The 15,476-nt window shown below is 35.6% G+C and overlaps 2 protein-coding genes across 3 annotated transcripts in view; one reads left to right on the forward strand and one right to left on the reverse strand.

The window, feature by feature from the left end:
- Positions 1-15,476, reverse strand: part of LOC116162765 (hexokinase type 2) — an 80,859-nt gene that overhangs the window by 11,109 nt on the left and 54,274 nt on the right. The window lies entirely within an intron of this gene.
- LOC116162766 lies at positions 289-1,899 on the forward strand. The gene is made up of 4 exons (XM_031476464.1): positions 289-543; positions 669-1,068; positions 1,293-1,612; positions 1,728-1,899. The coding sequence occupies exons 2-4, from the start codon at positions 1,027-1,029 to the stop codon at positions 1,843-1,845; spliced, it is 480 nt and encodes a 159-aa protein (XP_031332324.1). The 5' UTR covers positions 289-543; positions 669-1,026; the 3' UTR covers positions 1,846-1,899.

Genomic DNA, 15,476 nt, shown 5'->3' on the forward strand with positions numbered 1-15,476 from the left:
TTATTTCTACAATATACAAAAATTGACAATCAGAGGTAGTAACTCTTGAATTTTAATAATTGAAATCTGATCCTAATTTAATACGAAATTTGATATGCTCAAAAGTAACCAGCTCAAATAGATATAAAAGCAACTCCACTCGTTTCCCATTTGTCAAAAATAACATTCCGAAGTCTCTTACATAAAGTAGGTACATGAAATACTTTGTTAATTAGCGGGACCTTCTGCAGTCCAGAAGGTATCTGAAGGCCGGGGATACGGTAACCTTAAGGCCGCTTTACATACTGCAATTCTTCATGCAAGACCATGCAATACGCAATAAAACTTGCCCAGAAGCATGCGCGTTTGAGAAACAGCTGATTCATTTTGGCAATTCACTTGCAATTGCAGGTTAGCGGTCGCGCGCGATTTTTATTGCACTTGCACGTGATATTTTGGGGGAAAGTATTGACAACACCAGGTTCTAGAATTCCCAAACGTTGAAACTAGACTTTGTTATTATTGTTTTTCGGTTAATTGGAGGTTAAAAATGAGTTGCAAAGGGTAAGTTTTGTATTAATAACTACGGCCCTTTTAAAGCAAAGTACTCAATTTGTTTAAAAACAAACTAACTTTAAAAGTTGCCTTAAATGCTTTTTACTATAAAGTACTTAAATTAACCTTTTTAGTGGCGGTTTTGATTGGCCTAGGGAGGCAACCACGTTCCTTATTTCGTTGTACGAAAGTTATCCGTGCCTCTACTTGCCTACTCTACCAGAGTACCACAATCGCAATGTGAGGTTAAAAGCGTTGCAGGAAATTACAACCGAATTCAATGATAAAAAGTTAACGGCGCTGAAGACTGAGGATATAAAAAAGAAGATACATGGTATTAGAACACAATTTATGACTGAATTATCCAAAATTAAAAAAAGTGAGGTATCGGGAGCATCGGTAGATGATGTTTATATACCGAATCTGTGGTGTTTTGAGCAGCTGCACTTCTTGCAGCAAGGAACAGCTGTAATAGCCAAATGAGAGTCAAATATGTCTCAAAAAAGCACAGAGAACACGCAACAGGAACAAAATGTAAGTTTACTGCAAGTAGATATAGTCTAATCAACGGGGTTATTAGTTTTATTCTTGTAATGTTAAATTCATATGTGTATTTATCCTCTTTAACAAGTTCCCTCGTTAAATATATCATATGGCGTTACCGTAACATTTTTGGATGAATGCTTGTAAGTTGGGAGGCTTATCGTTTCATAGCGAACAATTAATTAATTAATTGCATGTTTTGTTCTTTTGTTTAGGAAGACGTCGAATGTGTGTATGATGGTGATGTTGCTGGTGTAAGCGAGTTAGACCTAGAAGTTTTCTCTCCAACATCGATTGAATCAACATCTAGGTCTAGAACTCCGTCCAGAGGAGAAAGCCGCACCCCCTTGACGATTGAAGGACGAATCGGAACAAAAAGAAAGAGACACAGAGAAACAGGAGACAAAGAGACGGATAATAAAGGTATAACGGAAACCAAAACCCTTCTCAACACTGCAGTTAATGCTATGCAGGAATTTGTTGGGCCTGGAGTGCAGGAGCTTCGGCAGTCAAAAAAACATACTGTTTTTGGAGAGTAAGTTACTTTGATGAAATTTTATTACTGTTGCTGCCATAAACATGAAACAAGTCAATTTCTATCTATCCATATCTTTAAATATACAAATCATTATAATTAATTTTTTTTACAGATTTATTGCGGATGAAATGGAAAGCCTTAAAGATCAGGACATAATAGATGACTTGAAGCAAAACATTTTGCACAGTATCTTTGCTGCAAAAAGGCAAGATCGGGCACAACTGCTATGATATATAATTTAGTTTATTATAATGAAAACTTTTCATGTATAGTTTTGGGAACATGAGACATTATATTTTTTTTTGCGCGATCGGTCATTTCTGACTATTTACCATGGGTGTTTCCATGACAGTACGTAGAATTTACCAGTTGCTATGATTACGACGACGCCAAAATTACTTACCGATCTAAAAACAGAACAGCAATAGTTATTTACATATGAGTATGGTAAATCAAGGTTTACGTTAACGAGTGAGATGTTTACTGCCGAAGCGTAGCTGAGGCAGGAATTTCGAAACGAGTAACGTTAACTGATTTAACATACAAATAATGTAAAACATTTTATTTCATACTGCTCTATTTCTATTAAAATACTATTTTGATTAGAATGTTGTAGGTACATATTAAAATAAAAGCAAAAGTCGATCACTTGATTTGTTTGATCTGACAGTAGTTTGACAAATATCAATGCATACGTTTAGATGGATGTCAGTTGCGGTTGCTAGGCAAAATTTCCAGTCTGGTAAAAATTTTCAGTCTGGTAAAATACGCTTTACCAGACTCAAATCAGTCTGGGAAAGCGGCGATTACTAGATAGTATGAAATAAAAATACTTACCGACGCCTTTTTAAAAATCAACAGTCTTACATTACATTTAATTTTTAATTATTGTTAGGTACATTAAACGTACAATTTGTGCTGTTGTTTCCTATAGCAAGACGCTCATAAAGTCATAAAGGAAGTGCAAAGCTAGTAAACTACATCAGACACATGCACATTTTTATGAAATTATTAATTTCAATTTTGACAAATGAACTGGTTACCTAGTGATGTCACCATACCACTTCGATCATTTCGATTTATTCTGCTCGTTAATTTCTTAGTGCATATTTATATTGGCTGTACAATTTTAATTTCGATCGCGCAAAAAATGTTATAAGCACGTCGAACGTTAAGGGTTACCGTTCTCAGACAATAATTGGAGTCGTCGCTTCGCTCCTCCTCCAAACAATTGTCTTCGAACGGTAAAAATCCCTTACCGTTCTCCATACTTAATATACTATTACAAAACAAACAGGTGATTGAATATTACATGTAGGCATTGAATTTATATAGTTATAAATTCAATGATGTAGGTAACTTTTTAAACCATTTCATTTTGCCAAGGTACTTGTCCACATCCATTAAAGTAGTCTTTGAACTCCTCTCTAATGGCCATTGCTTCATTTCTAGGTCTACCATAATTTTGTCGACTTAATCCATAAACAAACTTGTAATTTTTGTTAATTTCAATGTCTGGCTTGTTTCCTAAATATGAATTCCCTGATTCTTTATGTAGAAAATTATGAAGCGCACAGCATGCTTGAGTAACTAGTTTTGCTTTTTCAGACTGTAAAGGTATCGTATTTAACAATACTCGAAAGCGATTTGTTACAATTCCAAAAGCATTTTCAACCACACGTCGAGCCCTGCTCAACCTGTAGTTAAAAATTCGTTGCTCTCTGGTTAACTTACGAAAGGGGTAAGGTTTTAGAATATGGTTGGAGAGAGAAAACGCTGCATCTGCTACTATGACATGAGGTACAGGCTTTGTTCTTCCTGGCAGGGGTTTATTTTCAGGAAAATTAAGGCTGTTGTGTACAATGGCTTTAAAAAGATCGCTTTCTAAAAAAACTCCCCCATCAGAAAGTCTTCCATTCATCCCAACATTTATATATGTGAAATTATATTTCGCGTCCACAAGAGCCAATAACACTATACTGTGTTGCTTTTTGTAGTTGTAAAATGCTGAACCTTGGTTTTTGGGAGCTTTAATAACAATATGCTTTCCATCAAGAGCCCCAATAACATTTGGCGCATCCCATAAGGTTTCAAATTCTCTAGAAAGTTAAGCTCTAGCCATTCGGCGGCTGTTGATGGAACCTAAAGAGATAATAACAAATAATATGCACATAAACACTAAATAAAGTATACCTTCAAATATTCATTTTTCAGTACCTCATATATTGCTAGGCAAACTGTTGGAATAAATAACGAAATTGTACTTTCTGAGATGCGATAGTTGTACATTAAGCTGCGAAAACTTTCGCCCGTAGCCAGATAACGTAAGGTTATAATTAATTTATCTTCAGCGGATATTGTTTGTCGGCTTAGAGAGTGTTTAGATATTCTACCTTCAAGCATTTTTAGTAACTTTTTAAAGGTTTTTTGTTCCATTCGTAGATAATTTGAATATTTCTGCTCGTCTGATAATATCAGTTCTTCAGTTAAACGAATGTTTCCCCTTCGCTGGTCCAACCAGGGTCTAACCCACCATATTCTTTGCCTTCTTTCCCGATTCCCTCCAATATTAATTTCATTTTCCAGGAGAACAGCGGCCGCTATTACTACACAAATTGAAGCTGCGACTGCCTTTTTTCGATTAAAGTGTCTATTCATTTTTACTCAAAACGCATTCAGAATTATAACAACACCTGATGAATTTTGAATAGATAAAGCTTTTAGTTCAATTTTAAATGCGAATGTTGGTAACAAACTATTGCAAAAAGAAAATTGCCGCGTGTAAAACCAAAGTGCAATAATTATTGCATGTACAGTATTTTTGCAATTAAACTTGCTGCAACTGTATTGCACAAAGAATTGCAGTATGTAAAGCGGCCTTTAGACTGAAGTTTTATTTCGGGATGAATGTCGCTAAGTAATTTTAACACTCCAGTATTTACCTATCTGCATGGACGAAACAGTTAGCGACATTCAAAAAAGGCAGATTCATACAGAAAGAATCGCTAATCAAACTAAATGAGTTTAAATGCATCTCCAGCGGCGTCTGTAGATACGCCAATGGTACTTGTTTGAAATTTTGAAATCAGACAGCTCAGAATGAACGAAGATACCATAGTGGAACCTCCAAAAGAAAAGCACAAAAAAAACGCTGAACAGTGAAGAAATAAATTGACTAATATTGATCAATTCCGGAAGCCTTCACAAGCAATTCCTGCAGCTATCCCTAACCACCAAGTTTTTTTTAAAGCTCAAGAGTCGAGTAACGTCGGAAGATCGATATGAGGGTGCTATCTTTATTAATAAATCCTTATCTCTGGGATGTACTTCTAGTGAACTGTCATTTATATATTTTTAAGATGGTTGTCATTAGAAATCCAAGTGGTTAAATTAAGCGTAAGGCAAAGAGCCCCCAAATATTGTTTGAAGACGAGCCCTTAAAATGAATTTAGGCCACTGGTGTCACTGTCCACCGAACATACAGCATAAGACGTACTTACTTAGCATACACTGTGTCCAAGAATGTTTTGTCGAAACGGTAAGACAAATTTGATTAAATGGAAGAAAAGTTGCGCAATCAAAGGTCTAAGAAGATAGCGGTTAGAAATCCTTCAAAAATTGTTTGGTTTTTGAAATATTTTGAAAAAATCCGTTTTTTCGATTTTGCGAACAATCTGTTCTAGCATTAATATTTGACCTACAGCAAAACCAATGACACGTGCTCTTTATGGAGGACTTAATTTTTTTATCCGACGTTTCGTTTTTGGGGAACCATCATCAGCTACATTTTTTTAATACGACCCTGATATTCCGAATTCAATGGTTATTGTTGAATTGCGATTTTGTCTTTTTTCGGGCTTAATTAAAAAGGTTCCTAATTCATATTACAGAAGGGTTTCAGTTTGATGAATAATAAAATGAAACCTCCTAACATATGAAGCTGTTCTTAATTAGAAAACATGATTATGAATTATTATACAGTAATTACTGTCCACACCCCAATATCACCAAGAAAAAAGTATGCTTGAAAAACAAATGAATGTGGTATTGTGGTAACGTAATGTTTGATTTCAGTTCAGCCAATCGAAAATGTTCTGTTGCGGAGGGTATGTATTTGCAGAAGTATCCTGAAAGGAATAAAAGACGGATTGAACAAAAAGTTCGTACCTACACCAAAATCAACAACGTACAATTAGGTAGTACTACTTGTCAGTGTTTCATATACCTAGTTAGATTGAAAGTATCAACAAATACATTGTCAATAATTGTGAATAAGAAAGCTGGCAGTGCACTTGCGCAAAACCAAATTTTGAAACTGGTGTTCGATTTGCTTTTACTTCAAGTGCCTATGTATCAAAGTTCATTTAAATGCTTTTGATTATAAGAAAGTTAGAATTGAGTACCTATGCGCAAAACCAAATTGTCATCCTGGTGTTTGATTTGCTTTTATTCCAAGTGCTTATGTATCAAATTGCATGTAAATGCTTTTGTAAATAAGAAAGTTGACACTGCACATGCGCAAAACTATAATTTGAAAAGGTCTTTAGTTTCACTTATATTCGTAGTGTTTACATATAAAGTGTCATCTAAATATCTTCATAAATAAAAAAAGTATAAGTATTGCACATGCGTTAAACCAATTTTTTGACACTACGCATGCGCAAAACCAAAAATATCGGTACGCACAGAATCCTTGCTTCAAGTCCTTGCAAATGAGCCCTATATCGCCTAAATCGGTAAAGTCGTGTAGAAGTAGTACGTGTGATGGACGGACGAACGGGCGGGCGGACGACAAAGTGTAGCCAATAGCGATCACTTTGAGGAAAAGTCTCACAACGACATTCGAGATCAATTAAAGTCCCGTCTCGTCTCGCATAGAAATACATCACGAGTCTCGATTCTCATGAAAATCAGGAAAAACACAATGTTTTGTATACGTGCAGCAAACACTTTTCTTGCAACTTCCCGTATCTAATCGAGAACCGTTCAATAAGTATGAGTGATGTGATAACGTAATCTATTAAGGAAAAGTTAAGCCAATTTGCGCCTATCTTGATTGGCGGTAAAAAATCATTAATAACAATAATAATTATTATTGGCATGTTTTTGTACAATGCACTTACATTTGTCAAATGGGATGGGATACCTATTATGGTATGGGATGGGATAATTGATCGCTTCATCAATAGTGATAGGTAATGATGTGGTCGATAGTTATATAGGTACATATATAGAAAAGCATATAGGTAGGTACCTACATAGACTTTCATTTCAAGACATTCAAATCTTCCAAACAATACTTATACTTTTTAGACTAGTACTGTGGTGCGGACTTATACTATGTGTATCTAGAAATATGTATTTCACACGATATTTGAATACAGCGGCTTTTTGAACCAGATTGTGATGCAAATTCTCACTTAATTCACTATCTTAAATTTCCATCAACACCCGATCAAAAATCTTGTATGGAAGACCTTATTTATTATAAGAGCAGATTGCATGTCACAAGGAGCCACATTGGAAACAAAAATATTATTTCTTGGTAGGTAATTAGAACAAAATAGCTATATCCATGCAGAAAGCCATGGAATAATCGAAACTATATACCACGATCAAAAGCAAATATCGACGTATCAAAAACATAGCATTTCTTTGCTATGCAAAATATACGTACCGTCACCGTTTTGATCCGAACATGATAAATCAAGTGGCGTACTACAACTCGCGCCCGGATAATTCGCTCCCGGACAATTCGCGCCCGAGCAATTCAGCATTAGTTGGTTTTTCTAATTGCCAAACAAGTGGCTGGTGTTGAATGTTTTTAAATATTATGTATATTCGCCCGGAAGTCACTGCAGAAGTATTGTATGCATTAATTCCTTGTTATATTTTTGTATTTTATCTGGCGACTGGCTGCCTGACAAGAATCTTCTGTGCGCGTTTCGCCGGTGACAAGCGGATAGTCGACTTCTCTTGGTTTTGTGAAAAAATCTATTAGCTTAATTTATCAATATTTCATAAATATTGATCTCAACGTGCATTTTTCCGGAAGCGGTACGTCCTGGGAGCGAATTTTCCGGGAGCGCATTGTTCTGGGAGCGAATTGTGCTACAACCAAATCTAGTTATTGCCCCACGGCATTCCCAACAATAAATTTGATTGGCTTCAAGTAGAGTGTACAATCATCGATTTATTTCTGATACAAACAAATTGTTTTGGCCATCATAATTAGGTTCAATCACAATAATGATGACTCCTTTTGACCTTTTTTTTGACAAATACTAGTAATACGTTGAGGAATATCTTAATCCAAAGACCCAGTGGAACTGGAACAACTACTACCTTTTTAAGTGAACACTAAAAGGAAAAATAAACGAAATGATTGTCAAAAATCAAAATGATATCACTAGTACCATAAATGTCTAAACATAAAACCAAAATATGTACTCATACCAAAATTATGCATCGCTATTGCTACAAGACCAAATACAAGCAATTGTCTAAGTATTGTGTAGTAAGTAAGTCGGACGATAAATGTTTATGATGTCTCCTCTACCTATTGCCTGTACACACGTATGATTTGTTCTGTGGTATTACTATCCATATGCATATCACACATCCTGTTGACCCTCACATTTCATTAATTTAATTGATATCTGACAAACATGTTGCATGTGCATTACTGCGCCAAACTTTTTGCTTTTATTTCCCATCTCCAAGAATGCGTTTTGACGCATTTACTCGTTGCTTCCGAATGTCTAAATCTAACCGTATTGACTAGTATTTGATATGATGTTATTAAATGATCTAATAATAAGTAAGTAGCATGACTTCTCATTTAGATACATACGCAGTAGATAGAGGTACATACATGTCATACACTTTCTTTCGGAATGCTGTTGAGTATTCAAACCGCACCTTTGAATCAGAAATCATAGGGAATAGGAGTTCGAAATCATAAAAAAGTACATATAAGGTAAAATAATAAGTTTTGCGTTGCACGTCATTAATTTTCTGACGTCGTTCTTATGCAGCGGTGACAAACATTTAGTATACGATAGAACTATTTTCAAATCATTGTATCTACTGCTTGCACATTTGACCTACTAAGCATCAACAATTTTAGAATCGCTTTTACGTGCCTGAAATTACCTTTAAATTGCCGCCATAAAACCACACGTTTTTTATAGTACCCCACCAAGTACCTACTCATAATTAATATATCCTTACAATCTTCAAAACTTGAATCAAATAAACATTAACACAAGAAAATTATACAAAAATAAACCCACCAGACAACCTATATAGGTTACAAATCTTAACTCTATATTCAGTTGCCATGAAGTACAAGATATCTACGTGTACAGGAATGTAACGATTATCAATTGCTTACAGGCGATCGACTTTTAAATGTTGGAGCTTTATGTAAGGATTAACACTTTGAAGTACTATTTTTTTATTTATTTGCCTTTATTTTTGAGTGGGCGGGGTTTCAGCCAAGGCTGCTCTACCAACCCAAGTACATACTGGGAAGTTAAGAACCGACAGCAATTTCGATAAATTCTACATGGTTTAAAGGCTTCACAATTTACATGTCATACTTGACCATCAAAGCCAGGGGAGATAGTATTTTGCACTTGCAGTACCTATGTAATTATTTTATAATCTTACAATTAAATAAATACAAATTATTTAATTTGCAAATTAACAAGAATCTTCTGTGTCACTGTCACTATCTTCCCCTAAACTTATTATAATTGACAATTGACAGTATATCTTGCATATCTAACATTTTCTCTTTCATACTATTTCACCTTCAGTGTGTTTGATTGAATTTTTCCACATATCTGGTGTCACGACATTAACTGCTTCTTGCCACATATGTAAACAATCAGTCTCTGTTCTCCTATCTCTACCAATATGTTTATTATAATAAGTTTTTGTTATACCCCATATTAACTCTATAGGGTTAAAAATACAATGGTAGGGTGAAAGGCGCAACACTTTATGACCATATTGTTCTGCTAATTGGTCAACAAAATATGTTTTTTCTGGTTTAATTCTGGAAATTAAAGACAGACGGTTCACTTAAATTTGGAAGCAATTGATTTTGAAACCAATGTAAGAAATTCGTCTGGTTCATTTCTCCGTGATAATCACCACTTGAAGTTTTTGATGCAAATATTAAATTTGCACCAGGTATGAATCCTTTCCCATTTCCAGCATGCAGAATTATTTGTCTGTAACATATTTTTATAATTATTGTTACCGCTATTAATAATAAACCAACCGCTTTCCATCAGTTTTGATAGTTTTCACACTTCTTCCATTACTATCTTGTCATGAGCGTTGTATAGTGCCATTTTGGAATATCCACGTTTCATTAAGAAAAACAAATTGGTACAAATATTTTTCCTTGATATCTTTGTATGGGCGCAGAGAACGAATTCTTTTACTTGCCACATGGGGTAGTTCCATTAGACCTCGCCTGGGCTCGTTTTTTTCCATTTAAATCCAATGTCTTTTAGCACTGTTCGCAATGATGCCAATGAACCATGAAAAATGACTTTTTCACGAAGCTGTTCATGCACAGATGCCAATGTAACATGCACTTCTGCAACTCTGATTATACAAAGTGTGATCAACTTACTGTTTTCGTACATTTTATAAATTGTGTTTCTAATACCATCGACGTTCAAATTAGATACATTTGTCACAGGCTTAAGGCGAGGACGATTCTTTGAAGGCGATTTTAACACTTCATTCTTCTTCACTGCCGCTAATTTAAAGCTTGTGCCACTCTCTACGATATTTACTCAGTAGGTACCTAATGTAAAAATTATGCTTTTGTTACAGCTCTTACTACCTGCAAAGGTAACAAGGGGCCTCCATGGTCACGCTCTTGTTCAAAATACAGAATTAAAGATGCTACCATTTTTTTAGCAGTGCTATCCAAATTCTCCGTCATCGTAATAAATAACGCTTTACAGTACGACAAAAAGTTGTTCTGAAAAGAACAGTTTGGTTTGTGGAATTGAGAAGCTTGATAAAAAGGCACGCAACTACGATAAACTAGACGATTCGAAGCACACGCAAGGTGACAGAATGGGTGACAGATAGCAACATAACCTTAAATGCATAGTACAGAGTCGCGCCAACGTCGCATTTCTGTACCAACCGTATAATTTCAAATAAACTGTTTTTAACTTATAACAACACATCCCATTTAAATATTTAGGTTGGTATGTGAAATTATTCCAGTAATGACGTGCAACGGAAAACTTGTTATTTTACCTTATAGGTTTCAAATTTAAAGTTTGAACGGCTCGCGAATTTTTAACACATTTCTAAAGGAACTTGTGCGGATTGCGATAGCGAATTTTTGATAAGTAGATACATTCATTACATTACATCATGTCTTGCTCATACTGCCGAAAAAGTTATGTTGTTTCTCAGCTGAAACTGGTCCGTAATTGTAAATTTTCAAACAGATAGACAGACTTGATGATACTTCAGTTCCTACGTATCTGTGCAAGTGCAATGCATTTTGGCGTTTTCCAAAAAATTGGTGACTAAATAAAGGTTTTATTCAAATTTTATTTATCGAGAGGTACTTAGTTTTAGAAAACGGGTGGGGTCCTCGGTCCTATCAAACCTTTCCAGAGGTAGGGTGTTCGAACCTGGGTTGAGGTGAATTTTTCATCTGTGGCAGAGATGGAAATTACCTTAGATCAGTTTCGAGAATTCTGCGGGATACTACGAATGTCGAATTGGGTTTTCCTGCAGTTTTCCTAATTCGTAAGGTAAATACCGGAGTATAGTATAGAACAATCTTCTGCAGAGGCATTTCTAAAAAACACTAAATGTTTTCGATGCAACCGTTACGGACACATCGGACGTTTTTGTCCACGATACGGAGATCATACGAACGGAAATAGAAATAAAATGGAAGCTCAAGGCCAAAAGAATAAAAAGGAAAATTCTCGAATCACCGTGTGTCAAACCGATTATGTAGCAAACGAAAAGAAAGAAGAATGGATAGTAGACAGCGGATCCACAGATCACATTTCAAACGACAAGAAGAAATTCACAAAAATGATAACAGAGAATCGAAGCATAAGATGCCCAGGAGAAGAAATATTAAAAGGAGAAGGCATAGGAGACGTAAACATAACATTGGTCCAGAATCGAGAAAAACGAGAGATAATCTTAAAAGACGCGCTTTATGTTCCTAAATCGACAAACAATCTAATATCTGTGTCAAAACTGTGCGACGACGGAAATTCTGTTAATTTTGACGGTAACGCAGTAACTGTTAAAGACAAAACGAATAAAACGATAATGTTTGGAAAAAGAGACAACGACATATACAAAATAACGGAGGACATTTCTCGAGCAGACGTAGCAACATGCAGTGAATGGAACGAATGGCACGCAAGACTAGGTCATCCAAGTAAAAATGAAACAAGAGAATTGGCAAATTTATACAATCTCAAGATTAATGCAATGCAAAAATCCTGCGACACATGTAATGTATGCAATATTAAAAGAAAGAAATTCCCTCGAATGACGGCAAATAGAAGAAGAAATTGTTTAGACCTGATACATAGTGACGTAATCGGGCCAATAACTCCATATTCAAGAGGAGGAAGGAGATACGTCGTGACATTTATCGATGACTACAGCCGATATGCCGAGATCTATACCATCACACACAAGAGCGAAGTTTTAAACAAATTTATTGATTACCAAAAGAAGGTCGAACGGATGCATGACAGGAAAATTAAAGAATTGAGAAGTGATAACGGAGGCGAATATTTAAATAGGGATTTTGAAACTTATCTACGAACACAAGGTATCCGAAGGGAGCTAACCACGCCATATACGCCACAGCAGAATGGGGTGGCGGAACGTTTGAATCAAACACTTTTAAATATAACAAGATGCCTCATGAACCAATCGGGAGCCTACGACGATTTCTGGGGTGAAGCAATATTGACTGCCAATTACATTCGAAACCGAAGAACAACTACGAGTAATGGAGGAAAGACGCCATACGAAATATGGAGTAATAGAGTAACAGGAGTAACTCATATGAGAAGTTTTGGATGCAAATGTTGGTACAAAAGCAATCAGCTCAGACAGAAATACCAGCCCCAAGGAAAGGAAGGGATTTTTATTGGATACGAACCCTATTCCAAAGCTTATCTGATATGGGATCCAATACAAGAATGTCTAATTATAAGCAGAGACGTGAAGTTTGATGAAACACGATTCCCAATGAAGGAAGATAACAATAACGATAAAAACGAAAATGAAGTAATATGGAATCGTTTTATCGATCCATCCATAGATGACGAAGAGGATAGTATGAACGAGTCGAACAATGAAAATAAGGAAAATAATAATGAAGACAAACGAAGCGAAACGAAAAACGAAAACGAACAAGAAGATGACAGTGATGAAACGAAAAACGAACACGAACAAGAAGTGAGTAATCAAGAAAATGATGAGGACAACGACGAAGAAAGAAATGAACTGCAATGTGAAGAAGTAACTACGACTAGGAGTGGGAGAATCAGCAAACGACCTGTATGGCTAGAAAATTACGATACCACAGGACAAACGTCATACGCCATCGCCGAAGACATATCAGAAACCGAACCAAAACGTTACAACGAGGCCATGAAAAGTAAAGAAAAGTACGATTGGCACGAAGCAATACAGGAGGAGTACGAAAATTTGATAAGTAACGATACGTGGAATATAGCTGAACGACCCAGAGACGCAAAGATTCTAAGAAGTATGTGGATATTTAAACGAAAGTACGATGACTGCGGACGAATAATGAAATACAAAGCACGACTTGTCGCTCTAGGTAATTATCAAACTAAATATTATGTAGATTACGAGAAAAGTTTTTCACCAGTAATCATGAGAAAAACGATGCGAATATTATTAGCCATAAGCGTAAGAAAAAATTGGGAAATAAACCACATCGACGTAAACTGTGCATACTTAAATGCGAGACTGGATGAAGAAACCTACATGGAGATACCAGACGGATTCGACGAAAATTTAAACAAGAAGAAGTATTTTGCGAACTGAAAAAAAGCCTGTACGGTCTACATCAATCGGGTTATTTATGGAATCAAGAGATTAACGAATTTTTGAAAAAGATGGGGATGCAACGATCAAGAATGGACCCTTGTCTTTACTACAACGCGGAAAGAACTCTGATCGTGACTCTATATGTAGACGACATGGTCTTACACGGATTGAAGACAGAAATAGAAAAATTGAAGAACGCGTTAAGTAAAAATTTCAAGATCAAAGACCTTGGCGAAGCAAGCAGGGTTTTATCAATCAACATTAAACGATTCAACGGATCACTGAAGATAGATCAACGAGATTACATCTTAAACATCCTTAAAAATTTTGGAATGACGGATTGTAAACCAGCGGCAACACCGTTAGAACTTGGAGAAAAATATACGAAAAACATGGCAGAAATAAATAACCGAGTAAAAGGCATGTATGAAAAAATAGTTGGAAGCTTATTATACTTAGCCACCAACACAAGGCCAGATATTGCTTTCGCAACGTCCTATATGAGCCAATACACGATAAATCCAAGTCAACAACACCTACAAGGACTAAAACGAATACTAAGGTATTTAAAGGGAACCCTACACGTGGGAATAGTATACAGGGTGGTGACTTGCGTAACGCATCATAGGGATTTCAATGTAAAATTCATAACATGCCATTATTGGCTCCCCAAATTATTTTAGAGCAAAAATGTATTAAGGTTTTTTGTAGAAAAAAATTTTTTACTCCTATAAACCGTATTAGTTTTCAATTTTTTACATAATAAAGACGGAAAATTGGAAAAATAAAACCCGCACCTTTTTCAATAATCTGCGATGCCATGGAATTTTCTAAAACAAAAAGATATCCAGTTATCAATTAGCAGCAGTTCGAAATGGATTTTATGATCGACTTGGTTACTGTATTGCAGTTAATGGTGACTTATTCGAACATTTATTGTAAATTGTTATATTAGGAAACCGTTTTTAGTAATCTGCTCTTTCTTTATGTTAAATTCGCTGTTCTAAATATAATACTTTTTGATAGAATTTGATTTTTATTAGGAAGTGAACACAAAACTTTGATTTGTTTTATAGCAGGCATTCCATGGCATGGCGGATACTGGCGTAGTTTTTGTATTATAAAATTCCATGGCGTCACAGATTATTGAAAAAGATGCGGGTTTTATTTTTCCAATTTTCCGTCTTTATTATGTAAAAAATTAAAAACTAATACGGTTTATAGGCGTAAAAATTTTTTTTCTACAAAAAACCTTAATACGTTTTTGCTCTAAAATAATTTGGGGAGCCAATAATCGCATGTTATGAATTTTACATTGAAATTCCTATGATGCGTGACGCAAGTCACCACCCTGTATACGAAAGATGAGAAGGAAACAAATGTTAAAATTTACACTGACTCAGATTGGGGAAGTGATTTAAACGACCGCAAATCATATAGCGGATATGTATCAATAATAAGTGGAGGACCTGTGTCATGGACGATCAGGAAACAACGAACTGTAGCACTCAGTAGTGCGGAAGCTGAATTACTTGCTTTATGTGAATGTGCCAAAGAGACGATTTGGTTTAGGCAGCTATTCGAAGAACTGAAAATAATCTATGATGTGAGCCGATCTTGGAAAATATACATGGATAACACGGCTGCACAGAAACTGGCAGAGAACGAGACAACATCGGAGAGAAGCAAGCACATGGACATAAAAACGTTAAAGATAAGAGATGACAGAAGGAAAAATTTTCTTGAA

Source organism: Photinus pyralis, unplaced genomic scaffold (genome assembly GCF_008802855.1).
Source record: "Photinus pyralis isolate 1611_PpyrPB1 unplaced genomic scaffold, Ppyr1.3 Ppyr1.4_LG2, whole genome shotgun sequence".
Taxonomy (NCBI): domain Eukaryota; kingdom Metazoa; phylum Arthropoda; class Insecta; order Coleoptera; family Lampyridae; genus Photinus; species Photinus pyralis.